The sequence below is a fragment of the Choloepus didactylus genome, chromosome 21, assembly GCF_015220235.1.
Source record: "Choloepus didactylus isolate mChoDid1 chromosome 21, mChoDid1.pri, whole genome shotgun sequence".
Lineage (NCBI taxonomy): Eukaryota > Metazoa > Chordata > Mammalia > Pilosa > Megalonychidae > Choloepus > Choloepus didactylus.
The window spans coordinates 5511653-5528774 of NC_051327.1; the positions used below are offsets into that span (position 1 = coordinate 5511653).

The following is a 17122-nucleotide window of genomic DNA, read 5'->3' on the forward strand; positions in this document are numbered from 1 at the left end:
AATTTTCCTAAACTGTTTCCTAAACCTAAAACTTCTCTAAAAACTAAAGTCTATTAAATACTTACACACACACACACATACACACACACACACACAGAGACACAGGTGAAGGTGACAGTCCAAAGTCACCAAAAGTCTGAAGCCTAATCATAGGATTATAGAATGCTTCTCCTCCTTCCCAACACCTTACAAGGACATCAACAGTACTCCAGTAAATAAACAGTGATTGGAGCTGGTTTAGAATATAATATAAGGCTCAGAATCTATTTTAAAGGAGTTCTTAGGAATAACCAAGGCAATAAGGGAGACAAAAACTAGGACACTAAAAGGAATAGAAGACTCTGGCACACAGAGCTACAGCAAACATTTCAATAGAGCCCAACTCCTAGCCAAATTAACCTCAGTTTCTATTACCCAATATATCTATCTTTAAACAAAAAATTACAAAGTATGTTAAAAGGCAAAAAAAAAAAAAAAAAAAAACACAGTCTGAAGAAACAAACCAAGCATCAAAACCAGACACAGATATTACACAGATTTTTGAATTATCACATAGGAAATTTATAATAACCATGGTTAATATGTTAAGGGCTCTAAAGGAATAAGACACAACATACAAGAGCAGATGGGAAATGTAAGCAGAGAGACAGATGCTCTAAGAATCAAAAAGAAACACTAGAAATCGAAAACACTGAAACAGAAATGAAGAATGTCTTGATGGACTCATCAGTAGATTGGACATGGCCAAGGAAAGAATCAGTGAGCTTGAAAAGATATAAATAGAAATGCAAAGAGAAAATAAAACGAAAAAAAAAAAAAAGGTCAGAATACCTAAGAACTTCAAAAAATATCACGTTTAAAACAGGAATGCCAAAAGGAGAAGACAGAATGGAGCAGAAGAAATATTTGACATTATAATGGCTGAGAATTTCCCAGTATTAAGGACAGACAGTAAACCATATGTCCAGAAGTCTCAGAAAACACCAAGCAGGAACAGGGATAATATTTGTATTGGATCTCTTTTCAGAAACTAGGCAAGCAAGAAATGGTGGAGTGAAATATTTAATGTGTTGAAATTTAAAAAAAAAACCTAGAATTCTACGTACAGTGAAATCATCCTTCAAAAGTGAAAGAGAAAAAAAAAAAGACTTTCTCAGACCAAAAAAAAAAAAAAATGAATGAATTCATCTGCAACTGACCTGAGTTGCAAGAAATGTTAAAACAAGTTCTTTGGTGAAAAGGAAGTTCTTCAGAGAGAAGGTCAGAAACTCAGATCTGCATAAAGAAAGGCAGAGTGTTGAAAAAGGACTAAATGAATGTAAAATAAATTATTTTTTTCTTATTCTTAAGTGATCTAATAAATAACTGTTCAAAGTAGCAACAGTAATAATGTAATGCATGATTATAACTTATGAATAAGTGAAATGAATAATAACAATGATGTGGGAACATTTGGTAATACTCTGTTATAAGGTAACTGAACTACTCATGAGACAGTAGAATTACTACTTTTAAAAAGGAATACACTGCGGCAGGGTAGTAAGTGGCAGGGATAGGTCCCTCCACTGATATAACCACTAAACTTTAAAAACAATAAGAATCAACTATTTTAGAACTCTGGAATCTGATCACTGATAACAACCAGGGAGAAGCTACTGAACTTCAACAGGAGAGCTGCATGCATGAACCAGCAACCATCCCCCATTCTGCATTCCTGCCACTGCCATGGAGATGATGGCCACATTCCTGGAGCAGCTTGCCAGTGCTAGGATGGGCAGTGAAGACCCTGCCCTTCAAAAATTTGGAGTTGTACATTTTATTGGTTTAGCCATTCCTCAAGGGGCTGTTAACAAAAAATTCTATACCCAGCAAAACTATCCTTCAAAAAAGGAAGGAGACATTAAGATAGTTCCAGATAAACAAACGCTGAAAGAGCTCATTACCAGTAGAACTGTGGTGCAAAGAATGCTAAAGGGAGTCTTTCAGGATGAAATGACAGGATACCAGAAAGTAACTCGAAGCCATATGAAGAAATAAAGAACCCTGGTAAAGGTAACCGCATGGGTAAAAATAAATGCCAATATTATTGTATTTTTTTGTTTTTAACTTCTCTTTCTTTTCAATATGATTTAAAGAGTAAACACATAAAACAATAACTGTATAATTCTGTTAACTAACACACATTGTATAAAAATGTAATCTTTAATGATGGAGCAAGCACATGGGAATAAAGCAAAGAAACCAATGGGCTGAGCTGCATGCAATACTCCTAGCAACCGAATCTGCCCTCAGCACTTTCCCAAGGTTCACATTTTATTGACTCCTGGGCAGTGGTTAATGGACTGACTACTTGTTCAGGATTTTTGCAAAATCAGGGCTGCAAAATACAAGGCCAAGGGGTTTGAGGATAGAGAGATGTGGGGGAAAATTGCCAAATTAGCTCCCACTCTGCCCATCCTGCTGCACCACACCTCAGATCAGACCAAACAAGGCATGGAGGAGACACGATACAGTGCCAAAGTTGATGAAATAACCAAACGACCAAAGCAGGTGAGCCTCATGAAGGAGGGAGTCCCAAGAATACTGCAATGAGCCACATTATCCCTTCTATCAGTGGGCTTACAAGAGGTCAAGATATTTGGGCTTCATGAGGCTACATGGATTGTTAATAGAGGAGTCAACCCATCAGAAAGACATTTGCACAAAACCATCAGGGACTCTGCTACATGCCAGAAATCTAGACACTGGCCAGTATACTGCATGGGAGGAGAAGTTCACAGAGGAGAAGAGCCATATCAAAATTGACAAATAGACTTTACTGGGCCTGTCTTTCTAATGGCAAGAGCCATTAAATATGTCTTAATAATGGTAGATACCTATACAAGCTTTCTATTAGATCACCCGTCTGAACTACCAACCTCTGCTAATGTAATTGAAGTGTTAAATAAAATAGCTTTACAGTCTGTGTGAGTCTACAAATTATACAGAGAGACTAAGCCTCCCACTTCAACATAAAACATACTCAACAATGGGCATTACAAAATAACATTACTTGGGTTTATTACCTGCCCTACTGTCCACATCCATGACAGATAAATGAAAGACATAATAGGCTTTTAAAACAGAGGCCATTAAGAGAGGTCAGTAGTCTCCTAAATGGACAAAAGCCCTATTCACATTAAATTCATGCCTTATAGCAGATTTAAATTCACAACAAATGAGACCACCAATAGAAACACTGTTACCTCTGCTCTTATATGCACTCACACCTCACACAATTACTAGTTTTCACAGACGTGGGTACCCTAACATTACCACGCACAGCAAAGGAACATTCACCTGAATCTTTCACCTTTCCAGTCTCCCTCATAGCAAATCCAGAGCTCAGTCACCTCTCCCTTAACACTGATGAGTACCTTACATGGACCACCAAATCTGGGACCATCCTCAGCCTGTGTCCATTCATCATTCAGTAAGTCAGGCAAGTCACCCACCACAATCTGGAGAGAGGCATTCCCAACTGCCATGCATAAACTTTGCTAAAAGCACAGTGAAACAAGCCTGGAATTACTCTTGACACACAGGAGGTAGAACCACTCACCCCCACCCTGGGCAACACCATTTGGGCAATACCTAGGGGACAATTAGATCCCCTGCTGCTTGCTGTATAGATACCCTGCTCTACTGCTGTATCCCTACCTTACCTGAGAAGTTTTGACTTTCAAGTTAGACTTTTGTTCACTTAACCTAGAATCCTTCTGCTTATACAGATCAAGGAAGAATTTAATAGAATGCCCACCTATTTCACTTCTAGGTACTCCATGATCAAGCAGACAATACTATAGGTCTCTGAGAGTCAGACTATTCTAATTACTGCTTTGCCTCTGTCATTCATTATGTTAGCCATGCCTACCATCTCTCTGTCAATTAGGTGCTGCCACATGTCTCCTGCCAACCCAGGGTCCCATCATCACCACTGAACTGTTCTCACAAATTTACTCCTTACAGGACATATAAAAGGTGTGTCCTTTGGATCCACTCACCTATTTATACCAGAGCAGTTCTAACATTTTAACATCAGGTAATAGAGGTCATGTTTTGGTCCATGCTTCAGCCAACACAGAACAAACTTTCAGAGTCCTTTCTAACCTCTCAAGCTACAACATTTAATCCAGAATCTCTGCTTAGTTGACCCATATCAATAAATTCAGTCTGATCCAACTTTATGTTCCTTCCACAGTAACCAGTAACCCACATCCTTACATTCTACACATATCCCTTGATTTTCTATGTATAAATTTGAAAAATCATGCAGTGATTTTGTGTTTTCTCTTTTTCTTGATATATCATCTTTGGATTTATTCATTTTATTGATCTTTTCAAAGAACCAACTTATGACAAAGTTGATTTTCTCTATTTTATTTATACTTTCTTTTTCTTAAATTTCTAATTTTTCTTTATATTGCCTTCCTTCTTTCTTCAGATTTAATTTGCTCTCTGTCTTGGATTTTTGAAACGGAACATTAGATTAATGATTTTCAAATACATGCATTTATACATACATCTTTGTCTAAAACACTGCATTAGTTGAAACCCACAAGTTTTCATATGCTATATTTTCATTATCAATCACATCAAAATATTCTCTAATTTCCATTATTATTTCCTCTTTGACCACAAACTAGGGGAGTTTTTAGTTATTACTCCTTCCTGGTTAAATTCCACTGTAGACAGAGAAGACACTCCATTTGATTTCAATTTATGTGCAGATGTGCTTTATGACTGGCCTATGATCTCTTTTGGTAAATGTTCCAAAATACACTTGGAGAAAATGTATTTTCTGCATTAGTTGAATAAAATAAGTCAATCAGATCATATTGGTTAATCATGTTTTTCAAATCTTTATACCTTTTTGATTATTTTATTTCTATGCTGATGTCCTCAATACCTTCATCCTTTTTGATCATTTTTATCTTGTCTTTTCTTTAACATATTAATCACAGCTCTTTTAAAATCTTTGCTAACTCCAATGTCTGGACCATCTGTAGGTCCACTTCTGTTGTCTATTTTTACCCTTGGTTACTGGACATTATTTTGTGCCTCTTCAAAGGTTTGGTAATTTTTTATGTGTGCCATAAATTTTTTTTAATTCAGTTTTATTGAGATATATTCACATACCATACAATCATCCATAGTGTACTATTATATAGTTGTGCATTCATCAACACAATTTCTAACCATTTTCATTGCTCAAAAAAAATAAAAGAAAAAAATAAAGGTATAAAAGAACATCCAAAACATTCCAACCCCCATCCCACCCTATTTTTCATTTAATTTTTGCCCCCATTTTTTCTACTTATCTGTCCATAAATTGGATAAAGGGAGTATGAGTCACAAGGTTTTCACAATCACATAGTCACACCAAGTAAGCTACATAGTTGTACAATCATCTTCAAGAATCAAGGTTACTAGATTGCAGTTCGACAGTTTCAGGTATTTCCTTCTAGCTATTTCAGCATGCTAAAAACTAAAAAGGGATATCTATACAGTGCATATAAGAATACCCTCCAGAGTGACCTCTTGACTCCATTTGAAATCTCTCAGCCACTGAAACTTTATGTTGCTTCCTTTTGCTTCCCCCTTTTGGTTGAAAAGATTTTCTCAATTCCTTGATGCCAGGTCCAGGCTCATCCCCAGGAGTCATATCCCATGTTGCCAGGGAGACTTACACTCTTGGGAATCATGTCCCATGTAGGTGGGAGGGCAGTGGGTTTACCTGATGAGTGGGCTTAGAGAGAGAGAGGCCACATCTGAGCAACAAAAGAGGTTCTCTGGGGGAGACTGTCAGAATTATAAGTAGGCTCAGCCTCTCCTTTGCAGTAACAAGCTTCATAAGGGAAAGCCCCAAGACTGAAGTCTCAGCCTACAAAATTGGCAGCCTTTAATGCTTGCAAGAACATCAGTAATAACCCATGTGGGAAAGTTTAATATTTCCACATTTTCCCCAGTTCCCCAAGGGGGGCCTGCAAATACATTTTTATTCCCTGCTCAAATTACTTTGGGACATATCAGGATTTCACACTAACCTGTACATACCTACCTCATTTCACTTTCTACTCAAAGTTCCATGTAATTGAACTGACTGTACATGTTAAATTATTTAGTGTGCTGCAGAAAATATAGATCCTGCACCAAATAAACATCTCTTCCCTTGGTCTTACACAGAAGTTGAAGTTTTATAATATAGTCAATATTGTCCTTTACACTTTGGCCTGATTTGCCTTGGTCCTAACCAGATCCTCTTCATTCATGTCTCTAATTGAAGTCTGAACTCTTTTTCAGCTGTTTTAACAGCTGCCATATGAGATAATACTGACATTCAGAGCTGCCAAGCTCTAGCCCTGAGTTTCAGGTGTCACACAGATACCCAAAGTTCCAGAGACCAACCAGGTTATATACAAAGAGCTCAACATCTCAGAATTTAGAGACAACCATTACAACTCAGGAATAGATGTGATTGCCACAGAGCTTACAATCTAGGGATCTTTACAATAAGCCTTCTCCCTGATAACCTGTGCTCTAAGATTCAATTCTCAGAGTCTACACATTCTAGTTAGTCCATATTAGTGAGGCATTATAATGTTTGTCTTTTCATTCTTGTTTACTTCACTCAAAATGCTGTCCTCAAGATCCACTCACCTAGTTGCATGTCTCACAATTTCACTTCTTGTATGCATACACTACACTGCTGCAGAATAATATTTCTACTGAGGAATATGATAATGAGGATGTTGACTCCTTCTCTCTATGCTGCTCTCATATATCACCTGATGTTTTCTATTCTGATAGTGAAGAACCAGTTATTCCTTCTGATAAAGAAGCATATTTAACAGAACTTTTACCTAAAAATACTCAACTATAATTTCCAAATGATAAAAAGTGGAAAGGCCTTACTATAATAAGTGGGACAGATGATTCATATCCTTCAAATCCTATATTAGAAAATTATACTGAAGGAGAAGCTAAACAGTTAAAAAAGTTGTGAATATTTTCAAGAAAGCAGAGAAGCCCTTCTCAACCTTCTTACATATAGGTAACATGTAACCATCTTGTCCTCTATAAAAACAGGATGGGGCTGCAGCTATTACTTTAATCATAAATAAGTCATAAATAATGCAGCAAGGTTGAATACAGTCCTAATCAAATGTATGTTTATAAATATGATGTAATAGCTAAACTAATCATAGAATAAAATGAGAAAACAAACAAATTAGGAAAAAGTACAAGTAATATCTTTTCTAATTTTTAGACTTTCTACAAGTAAAAGTACGTTATATTGCTCTTACAGAAATCATAGCTTAATTAGGAGTATTTATTAATATTAATATTATCAGTAGAGTATTACAGGCATTAAAGCTAAGTCTCTGATAATGTGGACACCCTCCTTTGATCTTTAACCACGTATGGATCAAGACACTTTACTTCAAAAGTCACTCATGTTCACGATGTATCATTTAATGTAAAAATAGAATATGACTTAATTAAAGGTAATTTAAATCAAGATGCTGTAAATTTTCTTTAACTCAAACAAGGGGGTGCTCTCTGATTTCATGTCCAGCTGCATCCAGAGGAACAGGGGCTCCCAGACTTGGTAATGTATCCATTAATTTTTACATTGACCTTAAGTGCTCCTTCAGTAAAAATGTGTTGAAGTTGAATTCTTGTCTTGAGTGCTCTTTACTTTTAAACTATTGTCTGTCCCTATACTCTTAATTGAGTGGGAGGTTACTTGATGAAGCCCAAATCCATTGAATCACATCATGATAAGGCTCAGGCCTTTTCTAACAGAGATCATAGGTTTGAGTGTAAAGAGACACACCTGTGACAACAGTTCATCATTCTGTTCATCAGTTGATGTACCTTAAGTAACCTCCATCCACTGCAAATAGTGAATACTGCCTCTGTAAACACCAGTGTTCAAATGTCCATTCATGTCCATGCTCTCAGATCTTCAAGGATATACCCCATAATGAAGTTGGAGGACCTCATGGCATCCACGTACTTAGCGTCTTGTAGAATGTGCTGTACATTTTGTACAAAATAACCACAGAGGCACTAGCTGTTATCTTCCACCAACCACCCTCTCCTTGGTTAAACAGATAGTGGAAGGAGGCCACTACTTCCATACAATCAGGGACCCAGCAGGGTGAATGGGTTGCAGATTTAGAAAGACTAAGTCCACCTCCGGTTCATTCCTCGTCCTCAGGTATTGTCCTCTTAGGTTTCTGATGGAATAGCTTGCAGAAATATTGAAGGGATTCTATTCTATGTTTGGGACACAGCTGTTTAGCCTCCTGCTCATTTCAGCTCCAAGTCTGGCAAATGGCTTGGGGAGTGGAGGGGTGGGAATTAATTGGGTGCTTGAGTTAGATCCTCTACCTCTTATGGAACTTTGTGTTCTGAGAGCCCCAAGTTCACAAATATGTCTTTTAGAATACTTGGCCTAGTTTCCAGCATTCCACATGGAGCTCCAAAAATCAGGAAATGTCCATAGGGAAACTGGCCACATGGTTGGACCCCCTCAAGCTTCAATCTGTCATACCAGCCACCATGACCACCAAAAGCCTCAAGTATTTCCCTTTACTCCAGTAGAATTATTGTTGGGGGTCCTGAAAACCAATCCATGGTTAGAAATCAGCAAATGGCTCCAAGGAAGAAATGGCTGGTAATCTATAGGTTCATTTTAGAAGGGTTGTTCACTCTTGGGAATTGCAAATCATACAGGCCTCACGGTTTTCTATGGCTGTCTGATATATATAACTTATCCATCTTTTTCTAGTTTTTTTTGTTTTTTTTTGAAGTTTGAGAATTGGGCTGCTGTGACCTTTTCCATACTACTTCCTTAAAAGCAAGGATTTTTACCTGCCTTGTTCAAAACTATATCCTCAGTATCACTAAGTGTCAGGAACACAGTAGATGCTCAGAAAGTAGTTGTTGAATTTCTCAAAAGAATGAATGAATAAATGGTACATGGACAGTGTAAGGCAAATATTTTCTCATGTGCAAACCTTGCTTCCCCCTCCCCCTGTTTCCTGGGAACAGTACAAAAAGTTTCCAAGGGCCCTGATCGAGCCTCAAGGAAAAAGGGAGTATTTACTTAATCAGAAGACACCCGGCTGTGCACTGTTTTGTACAAAGCCCAACCGTAAACTGATTCTTTTCCCTTTTGGTGAAACTCTGCTCTTAGTTCTACTAACTCAGCAGGGTCTAATCCCTCACAGTCACATGATAGGTGGTTGTCAGTCAAGGGAAGCCTCTGTTGAACTTACTATCCATTGTTCTCCCCAAAATAAACAGAAGGTTTTAGCTCTAGGGGATACTTAGGGGCAGAATGTTTCCTGATTTAAGGTAATGCAATTTCCTTCCAAGGGCCCCTGCTGGCTATTGATGGATACAGGAGCGGGTCAGTAAAGATGCAGTGAGGCAGGTCTCTGTTACGAAGCAAACTGGCAGATTACTTCCCCAAAGCTATGCTGCTTACATAGCTGTTTGCATAGCCCCTATATCCGAATACATCTTCTGCACTGATATCTTTTCAGTTAACTTTGTCAACATCAGCAGGTGAACTTCACCTATGGGTGTGGCTAACTAAATCAATAATGCAAGGCTGGGCTAAGTGGGTTAAACTACCAGTTCCATGCCTCTCGGTGGCCACAAAGTAATACCAACTGCCTGGGGAACACAAAGAAATAGGGGACACCATCAAAGAACCTCATTGTGTCAACATTATCCAGCTGGCCAAAAGCCTCTTTAATAACCCAGACCAGCCTGTAAGAAAGTCGATGGTTCATGGAGGACGATGGTGGATTATCGGGAACTGAACAAAATTATGCCTTGACCCACACTCCAGTGATGACACTGTGTCCAGACCCTTAGCTTTGCCTGAGAATATAAAGGAAGGAATAGGGCCCATTCCAGATAGCATCTCTTATACTGACAGGTCAGCTAAGGGCAATCCATGCACCTGGACAGGTGTTGCAGTACAGCCCAGTACTGACAACATCTGGATGGAAGATGGAATAGGGCAGAGCAGTCAATGGGCCAGGCTACGATCCACTTGACTGGTGCTTATGCATGAAGCCAGCTGGGCTCTATACAAGGGCCTGACTACATGGCTGTCTCAATGAGAGAGTCAAAATCGGACAGTTTTAAATAATCCTTATGGGAATAGGAACTATAGAAACAAATTGCAGCCCATTTAAAAAGAATGGGCATGACTGTTTTTCATGTAGCCGCATGTACTGCTTGAACTCCTCTGGGAAATCAGAGGCAGATCAACTAGCTCATTTGGGATTCCTGTAGGGTGTGCCAGTAGACCACATCACTGTATGGTTACATGGTAAGGGGGATCACCAAGGACAAAAGGCCCTATGGGCCCTCGCAAAGGAGATGAGACTGCTGTTGAAATAGTGGACATCCTACCGGCTTGCAACCAGTGCCCACATGCCAAATGCAGTGACCATGGACCATGCCACATCAATGAGGACAACTGGCATGAGCAAACCAGCCATGCACTAGATGGTAATAGACTACATCAGCCCCTTACAGGTATAAGAAGAACAAAAATATGCTCTGGTATGTGTGGACACAGCTACAGACTTACTACAGGTCTTCCCAGCAAAGAGGGCAGCTCAGCAAGCCATCATCCAGAGATTACCAAAATTAAGTGTAATATATAGACTCCCCATCACTACTGACAATGACCACTTCACCCGCCATGAAATACAAAAGTGAGTGGAGAAAAATAACATTCAGTGGAACCTCCCCACCCTACAATTCAATAGCTGCCAGTTTAGTGGAACATACAGCAGAAATCACTAACACCTGATCACACCTTAAAAGGTTGGACTAAGATGCTGCTGCAAATCATCCAGAGCATTAATGCCAACCCATGATCCTTGTGCCCAGCAGTTTATCAGCTACTCACTGCTAGGCCAATTTTAACTAAAGCTGTGGTGACCTGAGCCACCACTCTGGTGTCCTTCTACCAGAAAAGGGGCAGTCAGGTAACTTTCTACTTCCTCTGCAAGAAGACCCACCCACACTGTCACTCCTTGTCCATTGGCCCTGGCAGTGGATAATGCCACCATGGTGGCTGGGGTTTTTGGAGCTCCTGTGAAAAAGGGTTAGAGCAGGACCTCATAATGAGCCTCTGGGTGTTCCACACATCATCTTTGCAATCCCACATCACTAATCCCAGGCCCCCTCTCCAGAAGGGAATGTTAATTTTATTCATGTGGGGTGTCACATGTATAAATTTAACACTAAATGCACTACCATTACACCAAGCTCCAGGTAGACAATAGGTATGGTATTATAAGCCTGGACCAAAGCCACAAGTGGATGTAATCCTCAGTCAAACAGATGTTACTGCGTGTATTCTCTCTTAAGTGAACATGACCTACCTGTCCTAACTCCTTTAAAACCTGTCACTTTTCACTTCTAGTTCACTTAATGGCCTTTACGCCAACACCTTTCTAGACTGGGTGGAGACATTTGCTGCTGTGCGTAACTGGTTAAACTGCTGGATGTGCAGGGAGCTGCCCACCTCTGCTGTAGGTGGTATGCTCTCACAGGTATACTCAAACTCTTGGAGTCATTTTATGCAGTTGCTGTGATTTTGCTGTTGTGAAATTCTCATGCAATGTTCCTCTGTAAACCTGACTCAAGGGTGGTTGCAGAAGAATGGTGGATAAAATTATAAGGGTCAACAAGATTTGCAGGGGAGGAATGTAAGGCGAATATTTTCTCATGTGCAAACCTTACTTCCTCCCTTCTTTCCCCCTCCCCTCATTTCTTGGGAACGGTACGGAAAGTGTTCCAAGGGCCCTGGCCAAGCCTCAAGGGATGAGGGAGTATTTACTTTATCAGAAGTCACCTGGTATGCAGGGCAGATAATGCTGGTCAAATTTCTGCCCTGTGATTGTGAGGGATGGGGTTGTCTTGTATGGTAAATAAGTCTTGTAGTCTTGCATGGTTTGGCTCTGTGCCTTCTTTATTCTCCTTCTACATAATCTCCATATAACCTGTTGCATGCTGCACAGAACTGCTTGGGGGCCACCTGCTGCCTTGGACCACATCTCCTGTATTTGAGCTTCCATAAATGAACGTTTGCATGATTTGTCCGTGTCTTCCTGAAGGGTTCATTGGACTCTTGAGCAAGGGTGATGTTTTAGTTTGCTAAAGCTGCTTAAATACAATAATACCAGAAATGAGTTGGCTTTTTAACAATGGGGATTTATAAGTTACAAGCTTACAGTTTACAGTTCTGAGGCTGTGAAAATGTCCAAACCAAGGTATCAACAGGTGATGCTTTCTCCTAGAAGACCAGCTACTGGTGATTCTGGACTCTTCTGTCAGATGGTAAGCACATGGTGACATCTGCTGGTCTCTCACTTCTCTTCTGGGCTTCGTTGCTTTCAGCTTCTTGCTGCTCCATCTGTGGCTTTCTCTCTCGGCTTCTGTATTTTTCTCTCTCAGCTTCTCTGTGTTTCTCCAAGTTTCCTATAAACAACTCCAGTAAGAGGATTAAGGTGACCTGGGGCATGCCTTAATTGAAATAACCAAATCAAAAGGTCCTACCCACGATAAGTCTACATCCACAGGAATGGATTAGCTTTAAGAACATGTTCTTCTGGGGTCCATAAATCTTCAAACCATCCCAAGCAGTCACACCCTGGGATCTGAGACTGTGTTTTCACAGCAGCACAGAAGGCCTTTGGTTCCACTGAGCACTCGTGAGTCTAGATATGTAAGTGTGGGAAAAAAAATCTGGGAAGAATTTAACTGCTCTACACATTAGAGGAAACTCTTAGGGATAATCTCATAGGAAAATAAAAAACAAAGAGCTAAGAATAAACATAGGAGAATAGATCTGGGGAATGGCCATAACCCCTGCATCCCTGGGAACAACTCCATCTAGCCCCAATCTATATTAAAGATTAGTAATATTCAGAAAATTGTTGATGTGAATGGATGTCCTGAGAAAATCAGGGAAAGGCTGAGTTTTACATCTGAGTTGATGTGATCAAACCAGATTCAGCAAGCATATGCTAGATGCAGAGAAGATGGCAAGAGCATAAACAAGTCCCTTTTGACCCCAAACACACACACACACACACACACACACACACACACAAGCAGAAATTGTGAAGAGAATTGAATTACCACAAACTGTGGGATTAAGGATTCAAGTAAAGCTGAAGTAGCTCCTGGAAGGAAAAGGGAATTCCAAAAGACATGGGTTACTTGAATAATACATGCCTACAGTTTATCCAGATAGACTGAAATATCCAAACACTTGGACAAAAGAGAGTAGATTCAAACAGCTTAATGCATAACTTGTAGAACAAATTAAATCACAATTATGAGCAGAAATTAATATTTACATATCTAATCATCAAGGTTCCAACTAGACTCTACCTCTTAAAATGAGAATATTGTAGAAAACACCATTATCATTTATAGAAAGTTGGGTTGATTCTGAAGCGAGAGGGAACACATGCATTTTTATGGTATTTGCAAAAGTTTTGTTTTTATCTTTGTCAAAGAAATTAAACATACTGGCTATAACCTTTTATTAGCATTTTATGAGGATGTGATATGGTTACTATGTCTTGTAAACAAATTTCAGTCCTATCAGGAAAAGGAAACAATACCTTGTACAAATGTTTGATCTGGATACCAGTCACCAAACCAACAGGTTCGGCTTCAAAATAATCACTTTTCACCACCTCATTTAATTGTGTATCTTCTGTCTTCAGAGTGCTTGGTTCCCCAAACCAGTAGGAGCGCTAAGAAAGGAACAAAATCATAATCATCATTATGGCACTGAAAAATGAAAGGCTCTTAAAATTTAAGAACACTTTGGCTCATTTCACTTTGGTTTTGAGATGGGTTGCATCAGATATCTTGAAAGTATATTTGGAGCAAATTACTTACAATCTGAATTCCTACACAATAAGCACAGAACATGCTATTTAAAATATCATTGTCTAAGAAGAGATTCAAATGAAATCACTTCAAAATGGCACTATAAAAAGCACTGTATCACTCTGAGTCAGGTGTTTTTATTTGGACATATGATCTACAGATCCCTGTATACCTTTGCAGTGGCTCCAAGAGATCAAACAGACCAAAATTATTTTCATAAAAATACTTAAAAATTCATTATTTGCCTTTTTCACTGTGTCAACATTTTCACTGGTGGTGTAAAAGTATGGCAGGTAAAACTGCTGGTGACTTAACAGGAATCAAAACAGTAGCATCAAACTGTGCTAGCAGGCATTGCCTTTTCACCACCAGACAGTCACAGAAAAAAAAAAACACAACACCTGTTTCACTTAATACTCTCCTTGATGACAGAAAAACAATTAATTTAATACACCTAATCCCTGAATGCAAGTTTTTTTTTTTAATATTCTGTGTGAAGAAATGGGGATTGCACATAAAGCACTTCTGCTACACCCTGAAATAGAATGGATGCATTAAGGAAAATCATCTGTTTCATTGTTTGAGTTGTGAGGTTAGATAGCCACTTTTTTCATGGAATACCATTTTTACTGTAGAGAATAACAGACATAAAGAGTAAGGTTACTCAGACTTCAATATCTAGTAGATATTGAAACTGAATAAAGAGATGCTGTTACTTATCAATGATAAAATTTAAGCTTTCAAGCAAAAGTTAGAATTTTGAAAAACTTGTAACCACTGCTGTGTGACAGCTTCCCAAATCTTTAAAACTATTCTGATTGCATCAATGTTGATACTGAAAAAAATCACAAATGTGATTTTTTGATAATGTATAACAAAATATGTCAACACTGGGAATGTATGCAAAACTCAGTGAACAAATCTTTTTCAAATGACCAACATATGATGTTACAAAATTTATGCATGGTTAAAATTGTATTCATGTTACAAGATAGACCAATGGATGTTCATTAATATGTCTTCAGATTCTAAACTTTAACCTACTATCTGTAAACTATCATTAGTAAAGTTTTGGTGACGTTTCAAAGAATATCCACATTTATTGAAAAGGCTACTAAAATTCCTCCCTTTCCCAACTAACATATCTGTGCAAGACCAGATTTTCTTTATATAATTTAACCAAAACAACATAATGCAACATACTGCAACAGATCGAATGAAGAAATAGATATGAGAATCTAGTTGTCTTTTATTTAGACAAATGAGAAATACATTTGCAAAAATGTAAAACATGCCACTCTTCTTCTATTCGTCTATTTTAGAAAATAATTATTTTTCACAAAAAGCAACAATTTCAACATGTAATGTGTTTGTTGGTGATATTTTTAAATAAGCTGATTTTTTCTTAATCTAGCTTTAAGTAATAATATGGTAAATATTGATAGTTATAACAAAAGCTCTTTGGGGAGATCAATAATTTTTAATGATGTAAAGGAGTCCTGAGAGCAAAAAAGTTTGGGAACCACAGCTTTGGACCACAGAATCATAAGAACGAAGACTGAAAAAGGAGAACAAGGTGCTGCTGCTCTCCACTTTGATATGACTTCAATTCTAAATAATTTAGGCTAACAGCAGAAAGAAGGCATCTAGGACATAACTAATCCCCTCCTCACTAGGATCTAAGGACCCCACCACATATTCACTCAGATGTGATTTCTTCTACAGAAAGCCACTTGATTCTAGTATACATGTTAAAAAAATTAACTCATAATGGCTTTGGTTGATTAAAAAAAATGTATTAATAAAATAACATTAGGGCACCAGGGAAACGGTGCTAAAAGTAATGATTTTCAGTCTTCTACAAACTAGGTACATAAAGACTGGGGTTGCCTTCAGTAATAGAAGCATTGGAACTCACCTGTACAAAAAAATACCATGGCTTGGGCACACCATACTTCCCTGGAAAGACAGCATCTACGTACCAGGCCACAAGGCCATATAGGAAAGCATCAAATAAAAGCATTCCCAGAATATGGGGGAAAATGAAGTTATCATCTGGAGAAACTGGTTCAAATAAGTTATTCCAATTAACACCAGTCCCTGAAACATAATAGGAGACAGTTACTTCAGGTTCCCAATTGTGATGAGAACAGAGAACAGCTGTTTCATAATTAAACAATGAAGAAAAAGTGCATTGGTATCCTCTAGAGATGGGTCTATTTGCTGTTTAGACAAAGGTATAAGCCTACTGCTTATATATTTAGATTTTGGTTGTTCAAGAGGGTAATGAAGTAAGTAATGATGTAAGGAGCCTCTTCCTACAACCAAGCCCAACTAAAAGTTAGTAGTGACTCAAACAAAAATTAAAAATAACAAAAAAATTTGTAAATAAACCTTCACACAGTAACCAGACTTATAGCTTAAGATGGTGGCCCAATGAGATGAGAGACAGGGCAAGATGGCAGCATAGGGAGGTGTGGAACTTATTTAGTCCTCTGGAAGAACTAGTATATTGCCAGCAACAACTAGTAAATAAACTGAACAACTGCTGGGGGACATCTGTGACCAGACAAACATCATACACCAGTCTGGAATGGGTGAGAACACAGCATAGAACTGTAAGTAAAGCTCCCCAAACTGTGGAGCTGGTGCCCCTCCCCCACTGGCACCAAAGGCTGAGTTGGAAGATTTCCCTATGGGAAAAAGCAGTCTGCTAGGAGGAAGGGAAAGCAGCTCAGCCAAGCTCCAAATGCAGTTTTAATTGATGAATCTGGACTACTGAATACAAGCTACAAGCACAGATAAACCTGGAGCAAACAGGAAAGGAACCCAGAGGTTCTTCCCAGAGAAAGGAGGTGGGGCTGAAGGGGAAAAAATACATAAATAAATAAAAACAGAGGCTTTTGGGATTGGCTGAGCTCAGAATACTGGAAAAGGGCTGTGTCCCAAAAAAAGGGGCACAAAGAACTGGGCACCAACTCCAGTTCTTAACTGGTAACTGGGGGGGTGGGAAATGGCTATGAAAAGGGGATTTCTTTCTTTTTTCCTTATTTTTCTCTCATTCTAAGTAGCTCATCAGAGAAAGCCTCAGGCATTTTCAGTTGCAAGCACTGACACAGACAAGGATGGG

At 38.7% G+C, this 17122-nt stretch overlaps 1 protein-coding gene across 1 annotated transcript in view; it reads right to left on the reverse strand.

The window, feature by feature from the left end:
• LOC119518027 (ATP-binding cassette sub-family A member 3-like) overlaps nucleotides 1-17122 on the reverse strand; it is a 230794-nt gene that overhangs the window by 145114 nt on the left and 68558 nt on the right. The window contains exons 10-11 of the mRNA XM_037815122.1: nucleotides 15911-16092; nucleotides 13719-13853 (exon numbers count right to left, since the gene is read on the reverse strand). Coding sequence (XP_037671050.1) covers nucleotides 13719-13853; nucleotides 15911-16092 — 317 coding nt within the window. The remainder of the gene's footprint in view (nucleotides 1-13718; nucleotides 13854-15910; nucleotides 16093-17122) is intronic.